This window comes from Pectinophora gossypiella, chromosome 14, assembly GCF_024362695.1.
Source record: "Pectinophora gossypiella chromosome 14, ilPecGoss1.1, whole genome shotgun sequence".
Lineage (NCBI taxonomy): Eukaryota > Metazoa > Arthropoda > Insecta > Lepidoptera > Gelechiidae > Pectinophora > Pectinophora gossypiella.
The window spans coordinates 9,022,152-9,036,984 of record NC_065417.1 but is presented as its reverse complement, the minus strand read 5'-3'; the positions used below and the strand labels follow the sequence as shown (position 1 = coordinate 9,036,984).

Below are 14,833 nucleotides of genomic sequence, written 5' to 3'. Positions count from 1 at the left end.
TAACTGGCTGACACCATTGGGAAATATAATTTAATTTTTCTTAGTTTTTGTCTCTTTTTCGCCCGCTATAGTTGTGTGGAGGTGTCCTTTTCAGCATTTCCTTGGTCCCCCCCACCCCCGGTTCCGTTTGTTCGGGAGGCCCCGTGTCACCCAGTGTTCTGGACAAGAAATATTTGCGATATTGTGTATTAGATGATTTGTGTATAGGAATGTACGTGGTTGGAATTTATCGCGCTATTACACACCGGTATCGAAATCGGGAGGCCACGGGAAATTTTATAAATAATGAAATATTGGGATTCGTGAGGTTGAATTTTTATTTCTTATCGTCACATACGGAACTGAAATATGCATGATGGGACTTTTGGTGAATATTAAATAATTTAATTATTGCTGTAACAAAATATTATACATTATCATTTTGTATTATTTTGAGTTCCTACTCCACTTTGATCCTTCCCACTCGTGATAAATGCACCTACCAACTTTTCTTGCGAGAAAAAGAGAGACTTTTTTCCTAGTATAAGTTATAAATCCAGTTAATACCAACTAAATTGTATCTGGTTGTCCAGAAGCCTTAACGTGACAGTCGCATACCGCGCGCATTTCTTTGGGGCAGCATGCTACGGGTGCAGCACTCCATAAAAACAAACAGTGCATCCGATTACCTATTTTTCTGCTCTACACCTTTATAGAGGAGAAGACGCGTGTAACTTTTGTGTAGATAGGTGTAGCTGACGACATAAATAGGTAGCTAATTAGGTAAAGGGTATAGCGAGGTAAGGAAGACGAAATGGCCCCCATGGCCCATGACGGAATTATCATTTGTACTGGTATTGGCACTCTAAAAGAATACGAAATGTAAGGTCGTTGACCCCTGACCTTGACCTGTCTTTGAGATATTCGAGAAAGTTCGTACGCGCGCCGAGTTTTTTCAAATTTTTTTTTCCGAAAAACTATAAAAGCTAGAAGGATGGGACCAATTGCGTATAATTAGGGATACTTTGAAAAATATTCTGAATTTTTTTCAGAGTTCTGGTGAAATGACAACTGTGCAAAATAATTAAACAAAATATAAATATATTTTTTTAGTACTGTTCTATTATGTTTACCGCGCCAAAAAAAATATATAATACTCTTTGATTTATATACTTACACCACACAAAAACTGATTAAAATCAAAGAGGCGCTTCTTGAGTAATTATGAATTTACTTAGTGTGCGTACGGCTGGTAGGAACTAATTAAAGAGGTCGTTTTTAGATTAATTATTATAATTACATGTTAAACATAATTTTAATCATCATCATCACTGTTTTCATTTATTACAACATTGACTGCATCATTTGAAAATATTTTCGACAGAATTTCAGCAGGACGTAAAATGCGAGATAGATATCTCGCATGAGCTAAGTAATATAATTATTACACTTGCGGCATATGAAAATCGACTTGCGAAAATCGTATTTTGGGCAAAAGAAAACCCATTTATGCAAACCGTTTACAATTTGTACTACGAACTAGAGTTTTAAGTTTAGCATCCTGTAGCACTTTCTTCATAATAGTGGCATCATTTTCCGTACCATAAATTGGCCCAGCAAAATCAACTATAAACCCGTTCGTAGTACAGATTGTAAACAGTTTGCATAAATGGGTTTTCTTTTGCCCAAAATACGATTTTCGCAAGTCGATTTTCATATATCGCAAGTGTAATAATTATATTATTTAGCTCATGCGAGATATCTATCTCGCATTTTACGTCCTGCTGAAATTCTGTCGAAAATATTTTCAAATGATGCAATCAATGTTGTAATAAATGAAAATAGTGATGATGATGATTAAAATTCTGTTTAACATGTAATTATAATAATTAATCTAAAAACGACCTCTTTAATTAGTTCCTACCAGCCGTACGCACACTAAGTAAATTCATAATTACTCAAGAAGCGCCTCTTTGATTTTGATCAGTTTTTGTGTGGTGTAAGTATATAAATCAACGAGTATTATATATTTTTTTTGGCGCGGTAAACATAATAGAACAGTACTAAAAAAATATATTTATATTTTGTTTAATTATTTTGCACAGTTGTCATTTCACCAGAACTCTGAAAAAAATACAGAATATTTTTCAAAGTATCCCTAATTATACGCAATTGGTCCCATCCTTCTAGCTTTTATAGTTTTTCGGAAAAAAAATTTTGAAAAAACTCGGCGCGCGTACGAACTTTCTCGAATATCTCAAAGACAGGTCAAGGTCAGGGGTCAACGACCTTACATTTCGTATTCTTTTAGAGTGCCAATACCAATACAAATGATAATTCCGTCATGGGCCATGGGGGCCATTTCGTCTTCCTTACCTCGCTATACCCTTTGACGATCTTAATAACAAATTATATTTTATCTTCGTAGATAAGCTTTCAATCGGAATCTTTCTCGCTCCAAGTCGCAATAGTAAACATTACAAAACACGAAAAAATCACCATACAAAGTAAATTTTTCGTAACCATAAAACTAGCAATGCAAATGCTGTATTTACGGAGGTCGCAAGGGAACCAGGTGTGAGGGTAATATTCTAATGTTGGTAAGAGCGACCCGCCATCCATAATAATATAACCCCTCCACCCTCTTTACATAAAACTAGATAACACACTCGTACGGATAGACACGGTCCTACCAATCTATCACATATTACCTTCCTTAGAACACATTTAGCTACTTAGATGATTAAAAAGTTGACTAACGAATAAAAAGTCGGAACACCCCATTTTGTAATAGTTTACCTTGAATAAAATAATTGGTAAAATCTATGCAGTCTAGTGGAAAATTTAACGTACACAATCAAAAAACTCTAAAATATGTAAAATACCAGAAAGAAAAATATAAAATAAAACTGCCATCTATTGTTAAGTTGTACGGAAATGAAACAACTAATATTAAGCTAAAAGCGCCATCTTTTGATTTTAGTTAGAACTAATTTAGGACGCACTTGTGTGGAAAGGAAGACAGACAGCTGTACAGCCAAAGAACAAGTTTCAATGATGACTCATAGATGGCGCTGTAAAATTAAAGTCCAACGTTACACACGTGATGTTATCATCCCAAGTATTAGAATTACCTATTTATTACATAAGTAAGCATCAAATAAATAATAATGTATATTGGTTGTTTAAACATAAAATGTACGTCACAATATCTAATACAATCTGTACTAGATGTGACTAGAAATGTTTGTTTTAGTGCCTATCTACTTATTTACTTTGTTATTTGCAAACCGATTACACCGTCTGATACAGAAGACGGCAGTCATTGCACTTTTCTTTTGAAGTTCAAAACAGTTATCATTGACATCTAACATTAGGCTATGAAGACGCTACGACCATGTAACCGCTAATTTAAAACATAACATAAGCTTACGGCTAATTGGGCTAGTCAGAGGTACAACCATCCTTAGGCCTATTGTGATTCTTTATTCGTCTGTCCGTGTCCTGTGTTTGATTGATTGATCTATCGCAAGATGACCTAAGTACCAACACCTCACCGAACTTTCTAATAGACCAACGTGATAGGTGATGAGCCGTATTGCCGTCTACAATGGTCGAGCCAACAGTGTTAGTGTAATATAAAACATACAACAAAAAATAGTTTGATCGTGTAAGCTTAGGTCTTAAGCTTATTATGTTTCACGAGTATGGTGTTTTCAATCAAGTCACCAAAAGATTGACAAAAATAATTCGGATAATTAGAACTAAAATACAGCAATATTTTTTTTAGATTGTTATTAAACAGATTACAAAAAAATCGATCCACGGATACAGGAAACATTTAACACGATATCATCGTAGAATTTGTAGAGAGAATACAAAGAACTATAATATTTACTGAAAGATTGAAGAGATCCACTTTTATCTTTGCAATATCTCTTTTATTATGCTGGATGAAGCCGCTGATAGCACGACTGTTTGCATCAAGACATCTAACTGAAATCACGCTTCCACGTTTGAATTCATTTATGCTTTTTTATTTATTTCTTAATTATTTTTTTTAATTTTACAAACAAAAACAAAAAATGAGAAACGCAACCGTGCCTGTGTCACCAATCTATTTTAATGTAGCAGAGTATTGTTTATTTGGAATTAATTTAGGTGTGATAATTGGTATTGTTCTTTATTATAATGTTGTGAATCGAAAATATAACACCGTTAGTGGATTCCTGTTTGGAGGGAAAAATATGTCGGTGATTTCTATCTCTTTGGCTCTTATTGCCAGGTAAGTAAATCTATTGTAAGAAATCTTCTGTCACACAATTAATCAGGGGGGTTAAAGGGGCCACATCGAAGCAATTTATCTAAAAAATCAATATTGTTATTTGACATTTGTTTGCATTGCGCACTTACTTTTATATGCGTAGAAATGGCAAATTGCAATATTGCTTTTTTAGATGAACTGCTTCTTTTTAACCCCTCAGATTATTCTATTTAACATCATTTTCCACTTAATTTACTATTGTATGTACTGGTTCCTTCGAAAATGATGCATGTAATTTAAGAAAATTTTATATATCCCCAACTCACGATTTTATATTTTTATCAAACAATTTTTCAAAGCTAATAGACACTACGGTAAACAAACTAACAGACGATTTATAGTGTTTGAAATATGATTCACGCATGTCCAAGGTTTAAAAGAAAATCGTAGAATGTTCTTTGCTGTTGTGTGTTATTGGATAGAACATCATCCCTCAATCAAAACTACATACAATTATCTAAAACAATATACTAAGGATGATTAAGGAAACAAACTTAAATATCCATCGACGAATCATCTTTAGTAGATATGTTTTTTAACCTATTTCGATTTGACTGAGGCATGGCATCCTATCCAATAGTGATGAATCTATTACAGTTAATCGTACTTGTTGAATATCAATACTAATAATGGCTGTATCCTAACTTCTGATAACTTGTGCGTATTGTGTGAATATATGTATGTATTTATAACACTATAATTGTTAATTTTCAGCCACCTTACAAGCATAACATTACTAGGAGTGCCTGTGGAGATTTACTTAAGGGGTACCCAATACTGGGCTTCGGCACTTTCCCTTATCATTGTCACTTTTCTTACAGCTGTTATATATTTACCAGGTAAATAACACATATCATGCTTATTTTAAATTGTATTTATCAATGTATGGTGTTAGTCATACGAATTCTGAATTTCTGACTTACGGGTAGAGTTACATGTTATTTTTTACTACCTCAGTACAAGTATTGGTTATTCTATGGTGGTAGTCTGAGATACTTTAGATAATACTTGTAGATTACTATTCGCAAAATAATAATTAATAGCAATATTCGTTTGCGGCTATCGGACAAATATTATTATGTTTGCTAAAATGTAATTTAGTTCTTCGCTTTTTACAATCTTCTTCACTTTTGTTTTGTACTAACATGATTTATTTATGACGTATGTTAGGTGTGCGTGTTTTAAAGAAGTAAGAACTCGCTTATCGCCGACTTAAGACCAACCAATACAATTAATCCACGAAAGTCTCGAAACACTTCTTTATACGTAATACATTGGTCGCTAAATGAGTTTTTCAGTAACTTTATTAAGCTGATTACGTCAGATGGATTACATTACAGTTTTAATATCTAAGTACATTACGATTTTAACAAAGTGACTCATATTTATAGTGTCTATATTCAAATAATTAAGAGTAAAATAAACTATTAAGTTACCAGATATTAAATTACCAGATTAGCATTGTCTATAATTCCGTATATTTTCAGTGTTCCACAAACTACAGTTGTCTTCAAGTTTTGAGTACTTAGAAATAAGGTTCTCTACACACACTCGGACGATAGCGGCGGTGTTATTTGTTGTCAGCAAACTCATGCTGCTACCCATCGTGCCTTATGTGCCACTTATGGCATTTCGATTAGGTAAGGTGTTCTATGTATTAGTTTCCTTGCTTACCAAACCAAGTTTCCTGTCTGCTTCCCAGTAGGTTTAATTGAATGTTTGCAATATACATAGTCATGAACACGGGTCTAGCGGAACGGGGCCCAGGGTTTTATATGAAACCGCAACAAAATCATGCGCCCTGTGTACCTGCAAGTCGAAAAAAAAATACGTTAGCATTTTATTACTCGGGTATAGGTTAGTTAAATTATTAATGAGCCATGTGGGGGGCTTTTACTGGCTCAGTAATAACCCTGACACCAGGGTTGATGAAGTTGGTATTCCACCTCATAACCCTCACGATAAGAAAAATAAATGATTAATTTAAATACCTAATTGTTGATTATCCTTTTCAGTAACAAACTCTCTAGCCGGTCGTATTACAGCAGTAATATGCGTGGCTTGCGCTACTCTCAGTGCTATTGGAGGTCTTAGAGCCATTGTCAGTATTGGTCTTATGACGACCTTCTTGGCAATCGTCGGTACTGGCCTGCCAAGTGGTTTAGCCCTGTTGCCAATGGGATTTAAGAAAATGTGGGAGATCGCCAGCAATGGAGGACGACTGGTTTTGTATGAGTAAGTATGTGATTTTTGTAGCCTTCTAGGTCCTTTCAGATCCTACGTGTTATCAACAAATAAAACGCAATTTTGGTGTCGTGAAATTTTGTTTTAATTAAATAACATACTGAAATTGCACATTAGGATACCCTTTAGTCAAACGAATCGAATGATCTACCAACCCCTTATATTGCAGCCAACACTAAAAAAAACTATGCAACAAATGAGCTGCCAAAATTCTAAACAAGGTACTTTCAAAAGTCACCGTAATTATTTTGTGACTTTTTGAAGCAGTACAAAAATAGAAAGTGCATTTCTTCGAGGCAATGACGTCATAAATCGTCTGAAACAGACGTATAAGGCCAATGATGATGACAAAAATATAATGAAATAATTAACCTAAGAGTTCTTTGTATGTCTTTCAGTCCAGACCCGGAATTGGCTCACCACACCTCATTCTTCGCAGTAACTCTGGCTCTTAGCACAAACTGGCTTTGGAAGATTGCCTTGAGCCAGTCTTCTCTTCAGAAACTTCTTGCTGTGCCCACCATAAGCCAAGCAAGAATATGTCTTACCGTATCCTGTATTGGTGTTATTTTGATGAAGCTGCTCTCATGTTTCCTTGGTCTGGCGTTGTATGCGTGGTTCGCTGGATGCGATCCTCTTTTGACTGGGCAGATTAAGAAACATGAACAGGTAAGTTTTATTTTTCAAATTTAAAAATACTTGATTAATTTAAAACATTTGTTGTACATGTACTTGTCAGAACTAGTAAATTCCACTGCTACAGTTATATTTTTGAGTGGCTTACGTCAAAGTGACTTCTCTACTTACCAACAACTACAAAATCCTCCTTCATGTTCTCAATTTCTCTGTCGTATATAATTATATATATTTATGAAGGTACTTAGATATATTTTAATTAATCATGTTTCAGTTAGTCCCACACTTCCTCAACAATCTAGCGGCAATGTTTCCTGGCATCTGCGGAATATTCATCATATCCATATTCAGTGCTACCACAGGGTAAGTATTTTGATTACTTACAAAATAAATCTTTGTTTGTCGTTGATGGTGATTTGAATGTTTCAGATGTATAGCGTCCATTATAAACTCTATATCGGGAGTGCTGTTTGAAGAGTTCATTAGACCTTGGATGCCGCAGAATACAAGTGAACTGGCTTGCTGCAAAATTATGAAGGTACTTAACCCAATCATTCGAATTTTTATACTCAGATACTTAGTACTTTTATATCTCGGTCGCGTTTCAGTACAATATCCCCTGATAAATGATGATGCGGGATTGCGGGATGACGATATTCTGACGATTTTAGCTCTGCCCGCTTTGATAATAATTACGAGCATAACTTTACTCTTCAATTAAGCCAAGCCAGTTGTAATACCGAATCTACACTTTCGCAGTGACATCGTAATGAATACTGAGTTAATATCAAGTGGAGTTTTTTTTTTTATTATTTTCAGTTCCATACTTTTGCGACGGAAAATTCCACTTGATATCAACTCAGAATCATGATCTGAATCGTACCTCAAAGTTTTCGTTACGATGTCACTAACACCCTGTATGTATACCTACCTTACAAATCACAATGTTAATACAAACGTATACAACTGTGGAAGGGAGAAAAAAACATTTCTTCTAATATTGCAGGCCCTGTGTTTGCTGGTCGGTCTCTACGGCGCAGGCGTAGTGTGGTCGGCGAAAGAGCTGGATCGTCTGCAGCACGTGGCATCAGGTGTCACAGGAGTCACGGCTGGCACATTACTTGGACTTTTTACTTTAGGAATCGTATTTTCTAGGGCTAACTGTTCGGTGAATACCTTATCCTATCAAGTATTATTATTAATAACGCCATCTATGGAATTAATATAGAACTTCTACCCTTTTTGGCGCCATCTAGGAACAGTTTGCGGAACTATTCAGTGGACTATGCTTGTAGCATTTTCGCATACAGCAAGTACCGGAAAAGTTTGTATAGATGGCACTACCATACTCAATCATGAAAAATCAGGAGATGGATTTTCATCTAGTATTTATTTTAATTAATTAGTAATCGCTTTGATAATGTATGTAATCTATTATCAGTTTCATTTACTTGCAAGTACTTCAAATATAACAGTACTTCATTATAATAAATGTGAAAATTATAAACGCCAAACAATTTCAACTTTAATTGAGCTCTACCACAGGAACCGCACTCTACGTTGAGTATGAACTATGAAGTTCGCACAGGATATTGCGGTCATACTTTAGTGCTAAACTATAACTATTAACCGCTGCTAACTTCAGGGCTTCAGGGTGCAGTAAACGGTTGGTTCAGTTCTGTGGTTTGCTATTCATTGAAAATCAGGGTTATCGACCTCTTGCGACTTGAAACAGTTTAATATTAAAGTCATTAATACTCTTGATTACATTACTAGTAAGTACTTACCTACTCTGTAAATAAAAACTTAAATTAGCTGATGCGTTACTAAGCTCCATAAAGCCCATTATTGCTTTCTTAGATGAATTGCTTCGATGTGGCCATTTTAACCCCCCTGAACCAGAATGACTAGATCTGCAACATAGCTTTGTCAGACATTGTCTCCCCTCATCATGTGAGGGGGTTTTGAAGAGAATCACAAATAGTCTGACGACCTGAAGTGGTCAGAGACGAATGTGTCACGATTTTTAACAATACTACGTGACTTTTGATAGAAAAATGCATGTTAGTAGTCGGTAGTTATTAGTAGCAATCGTCGGACATAATAAACAGTCTATATCGCCCTACTGCTGATTATAATAATAGCCATAATATTAATTTCTATACGTCTTACTGCAGGGCAGAGTCATTTTCTTGTCAATACTAAGGATCGATGTTTTAATATAAATATATTATGTTGTTAATATATGAGCCGTGATAGCCCAGTAGTTTGAATACTTGCCTCTCACTTTGAGGTCGCAGGTTCAAATCCAATACAGACCTAAACCAATGATTGTCGAATTTGTTTTCGAATTAATGTTTGGATCATAAATGATTATCACGTGCTCAACGGTGAAGGAAAACATCGTGAGGAAACCGACAGTCGCGAGAAATACATTTTCGGAGGTATATGACCTAACCTGTATTAGGCTGGTTTTCCCTTCGCGGGTTGGAAGGTCAGACAGGCAGTCAGCTTCTGTAAAAATCCGGACCTGTCAAATCTTGAGCGGACCGTGTGAAAAACGGGATAATGCTAGAAAGATGCTGATATTGTTGCTAATATATTGTTATAAAAGTATGAAGTAAAATTAATAAAAATATATTAAGGTTGTATCCCGCATACGCGACTCTTTGTGTCGAAGATCAAACACTCGATTCTAAATGAATTCACAAAAGTTAGTTATTTAATTTGGCACCCTTAGGTTTAGTGGTCGAGATGTCTAGCCATTACACCACAAAGGTTGTGCCTTTCAATCGTACTTATATCTGAAGGCTCAGTATTTTGTACATATATGGAAAGACCAATTTCTCGCTTTTATGATTCTATATTTTTACCGCTTTACCAATAAAAATATCATCATCATCATCAGCCCATTAACGTCCCCACTGCTGGGGCACGGGCCTTCCATATGGATGGATAGGGAGATCGGGCCTTAAACCATCACGCGGGCCCAGTGCGGATTGATGGTTATTAACGACTGCTAATGCAGCCGGGACCAACGGCTTAACGTGCTACCCGAAGCACGGAGGAGCTCGAGATGAAAACTTTTTTTTTGTGGTTACCCATCCTATGACCGGCCTTTGCGAAAGTTGCTTAACTTCAACAATCGCAGACCGAGCGCGTTTACCGCTGCGCCACCGAGCTCCTCAATAAAAATATACAAGCGCATATTTGACAGCCAAGCTAAATTATACGGTCACGATTACTAATATGTATACACTTTGAAACCATGTCACATTAACTTTTTTGACAAATTAAACCGTAAGTCTCATCAAATGTCAAATATGATAGTGCGACAGGGTTCTAAAGTAGGTACATGATATTGCTCATGACTATACTATATCAACTGCATACATTTTGCTGGTGGAGCGACTGTGGTTGCGTCACTGTGGTGTCCTAGGGAGATGTCTCTTAAGGCCGTCTTTCTGTATTTCTGTACCTTATTGTGTGACATTTTGTGTTCTAAAAATACATAGGGGTTATTCATTGTATTGTAATGTAATTATTTGTACTTATCTATCTTTCAGGGCGCTCTAAGCGGTTGCCTGCTCAGCCTGTTACTCTGCGGTTGGCTGCTCATAGGGGCTGAGAACGCGATAGCCACTGGAGCATTGACCTTCCAGGGCAAACCGCTGTCAACTTCAGGATGTGGAAAAGCCAATTACACACTCCTGGCAAACGTTGCCAAGAGTATTCCCAATGCCGCGTAAGTAGCTTTTTGCCGTCTAAAAATATAAACGTGGTGTATAAACTTTAACCTTAGAACCATGTCGCATTTAAATTTATTTCTCAAATTGAAACAAAGTGTCACTAAATGTCAAGTTGTGTTAATGCGACAGGGTTCCTAAGTAACTATAATTTATATTTGTTACACGTGGGCGTCTATCTGCCTACCTTCGAGGCATAGAAGTTTTTGTAAGGAGTTTATTCTAGTACTTAATGGTAACCCAGCGGCTATTGAACTGTTTCTTTGTAATATCTAAGAGCCCAGTTAAAATGTTTTCATACTGTCTTTCTGTTCATTAGCGTTAGGTAAGTGTTTACCGATTTCCATGGCATTTTGGCTCCCCGATCCAATAAAATATTAGGTAAGATTTACATATTCAAATTATTCATTCAACATTTTTAGCTGATTCGAGAAATCAAGCCTGAGAATAATTTACAATACACTTCTGCGAAACTTAAAAATGTAAAAGTAAAACCAAATCTCCATTTAAAGGTATACATTATTAATTGTGCTTTTAAGTTACTTTTCTTAGTAATATTCAGTATTACGAGTATTATTAGAGTAATAAAGTGAAAGAGACGGGAGCGCTCGGACACAAAGGAGTGTCAGAAGCATGCTAGAACTTTGATCAAACCCTAGACTAAGTGGAAGTACTAATTTGATTGAAACTCGCTGAAAGTCTGAGTGGAAGTGCGAACTACGGGAACTTTCAAAAAAGATTGACTGACGTATAATTGAAACTTTAGCGTTTGATTTTACCTTTTTTGTAGTTTTTTGCTCGATATCCTTAAAAGAACAGGCAGAGGTGTATTACTTATCGCTATCGACCCACTAGGGTCGATTTATTCTTTCAAATATTTTTCCTCTCAGACGACGCCCTGAGCCGAGGTTCGCGCCCAACTGGGCACCCTCAGGCCTGTTGTCTTAAACGTTGTACCGGGTGAGAGCCTTCAGCGCTCCCCATTTGTCCGAGTAGTTAATGCCATCTGCGGCAAATCTACAACAAGTCACGTCAAAAAAAATAATATATATAATGTATAATACCCTACTCATCGTCAGCTAAGTTCAAGTCCTATGTAAAACAGAACGAGCCTATTACCATTAACCGTGCAAAACTCCTGGAAATCACATGGATCAATTATCTATGATCCAAAAAATAATTCAAACTATAAAAAAAATATAATTCAAATTAAAAAAAAATCTGTGGTTTAAACCCCGAGCCGGGATTCGCACCCCTGACACTACAATACAATAAAAATCCCGTTATTGCATTTAAAATAAATAATAAAAATAAACAGTTATAATCAGTTTGATAGTACAACAGGAGGCCTTATTGCTACGGTAACCTACTACCACGTGATTATCAACTATCTATGATCCAAACTTGAAAAAAGTTTGTTTTTGTGTATTTTGACAAACGTAACAACCTCCTGTCTAGACTAAAAATGCGGGAATTATTGTATAACGCCATCATACATTGTTTTAAGTTTACGCGGTTATTATCATTATAACGCCATCATGGTTCTTACTATGACCGCAATGACTTCACACTCGGTTAAAGATCCCCGGTGAAAGTTTTAATCTTCTCGGAACTTCGGTGATATCGACTCGGCTCACTTTTATTCCCCCTTATTAAAACTTTGGCCATATTACTATTACTCGATTCCCGCAGTTTTATGACTTTTGTTCTTAGACTTTTTCTTAGTTGCAACATGAGTAGAAAATATGAGCTCTGTAATTTGTTATGCTATCGATAGTGAAAGAATAAAGTTTTTCCAGTTGTCATAGAGACGGTATGCTTGTGCACTATCCTTACTGTACTGATATTATAAATTGAGAAGTGAGTTTTTTTATTATATTATTATACGCTGTCATTTTTAGATAACTCGACCGATAATCGTAGAAGAAATATACGTTAGGTACAAATATTACCCTACTTTGATATTTAATATTATTTATCTGATAAGTTGAACGAATATTAATTATTAGTATTAGACTACTCGTATATTTCTGTTAAAAGTATATTTATTTCTTTATAAATGGTTAAATATACGGGTTGCCGGCTCAAGTGTTCCCTCCTTTTTACAATATGGGGTCCTTTAAGCGAAGCGTGAAGAAGCACCAAGTAGGCCAGTATGGTAGTCGCAACTGATTCGAAACTATTCATTGCGTTGCTTTTCAGTTGCTACTGCAATAAGGGCTTCTCTATGTTTACCATCAGGCGTAGTTGAGCCAACATACCTACTTGGCCAATATATAAAAAAATGGATAATTGTTTATTATGGTATGAATGTAAATACTGACCACTTAACAAATATTATGCTTAAGTTGCTGTGCCCTAGTCCATATCCTGTATACCACCTATGTAAAACTGAGACTTGCAATAAACGATTATGATTATGATATTCATAGGACGAGGAAACATGAGAATTTGGCGCGAAAACTAAATTCGCCGTCGGAAGGCTAGCTGCATAATACAGTGGAGTCAATAAAGCCCCTAAGTAACTTCTAATTTTCCAGGGACAGGTCCGATTTTGATGATTTTTTCTTTTGTAAGCTTAGTTTCTTTTGTAAGCCCAAATAAATATTTCGATCAAAGAAAAACAAAATGGATTTAAAGTACTTTTCTGATTCTGAACATAGACGGCTTCCGATTAGTGACCCTAAACAGTATTTATTTGCGCCACTCAAGATGTTTATAATTTTAAATGATATAAAAAACTACGCTTACAAAAGAAAAAAATACATCACAAAAATCGGACGTGTCCCTGGCAAGTTAGAAGTGAAACCCTTCATTGATTCTACTAATACAGTTGTTTTAAAAGTTTACATTTATGAAATATTTGAAATATAATTTTCCTCGTAGTTTGGAAGTTATGAACTCATTACTTCTGGCTTTTGCTTCCAATCCCATTTTCTGAACACACATTACGTTACATTGACGTCCATTCACGTTCAGCCGTAGCCGTTTGCAAATTACAGCGACGCTTACCGCCGTTCAACCATATGTGAATTGTCTAAACATTGATATATTCCAAAACATGCATCCAATAATCCCTAATGTAGCGGGCTGAACCGAAAATCAAGTTCAAGCATTAATCCAGCACAAAAACAAAATTCCATCGGAGTGGGTTGAGAAGTACAGAATCATCTTATCTTTTCCGTTATCAAGTGATTCAACCTGCAATGTCTAGCCATATAAAGAACGGTCTCATAAAATGATTTCGACAATTCTCATCGGGAATCGTACCAGGTTCTCAAAATAGTCAGCCCTCTAACCACTAGACCACGAAGGTTGTATTACAGTATCAGTTCTAATTTAACTTTTTCAGAAACCATCTGCCAACGAAACCACTGCAGTCTCTCTTTCGCATCTCTTTCACATACTGTCCATTCGCGGGGGCTATATCTGTCCTCCTCATAGGAGTCCCCATGAGCTACTTGACAGGAAAGTCCAGGACCGAGTCAATGAACCCTGACGTCTTCTGTCCTTTGACACAGAGTATCCTGCACAAGTCCCAAATGAGAAGTACTACAGTTTCCTTAGAAGCAAGAGCGCCTGATACCCAGGAAGTTTACATGGCTTTGGATGAAGCATTGAAACACTTAAAAGAGGTTATCGATCGATAAATTCGAATAAAGAAAGTGTTTTCATTTGATTTGTTTCATTTGACCTTGGTTCAACACATTACACAAAACATTTGAGTGAATCTTGTTTATAAATAAGGTTCAGTTTTGTTCTCCAAAATTTTTTGTTATATTCTACGGAAGGCTTTAAAAAATATAGTAAAAAATACGACCTATATTTAGGTCTATTTTTGTAAATTTGCGCATATATACATATCTGCTTAGTATTGACAGGCGAATCATGAAGAATGACTGCG

General features: G+C 35.9%; 1 protein-coding gene across 1 annotated transcript; it reads left to right on the top strand.

Annotated features, from left to right (window-relative positions):
- The first annotated feature begins 3,967 nt into the window (after nt 1–3,967).
- LOC126372857 (sodium-coupled monocarboxylate transporter 2-like) lies at nt 3,968–14,603 on the top strand. The gene is made up of 10 exons (XM_050018775.1): nt 3,968–4,264; nt 5,018–5,142; nt 5,791–5,943; nt 6,319–6,538; nt 6,946–7,216; nt 7,458–7,546; nt 7,613–7,721; nt 8,190–8,351; nt 10,750–10,928; nt 14,282–14,603. The coding sequence occupies exons 1-10, from the start codon at nt 4,065–4,067 to the stop codon at nt 14,577–14,579; spliced, it is 1,806 nt and encodes a 601-aa protein (XP_049874732.1). The 5' UTR covers nt 3,968–4,064; the 3' UTR covers nt 14,580–14,603.
- Nucleotides 14,604–14,833: the final 230 nt, after the last annotated feature.

Bases quoted from the DNA above. Each gene is read 5' to 3' on its own strand.
- LOC126372857 (XM_050018775.1), top strand. From the start codon at position 4,065: ATGAGAAACGCAACCGTGCCTGTGTCACCAATCTATTTTAATGTAGCA. The intron at 5,143-5,790 runs GTAAATAACACA...GTATATTTTCAG, and splicing joins AGCTGTTATATATTTACCAG to TGTTCCACAAACTACAGTTG. The intron at 7,547-7,612 runs GTAAGTATTTTG...TGAATGTTTCAG, and splicing joins ATATTCAGTGCTACCACAGG to ATGTATAGCGTCCATTATAA.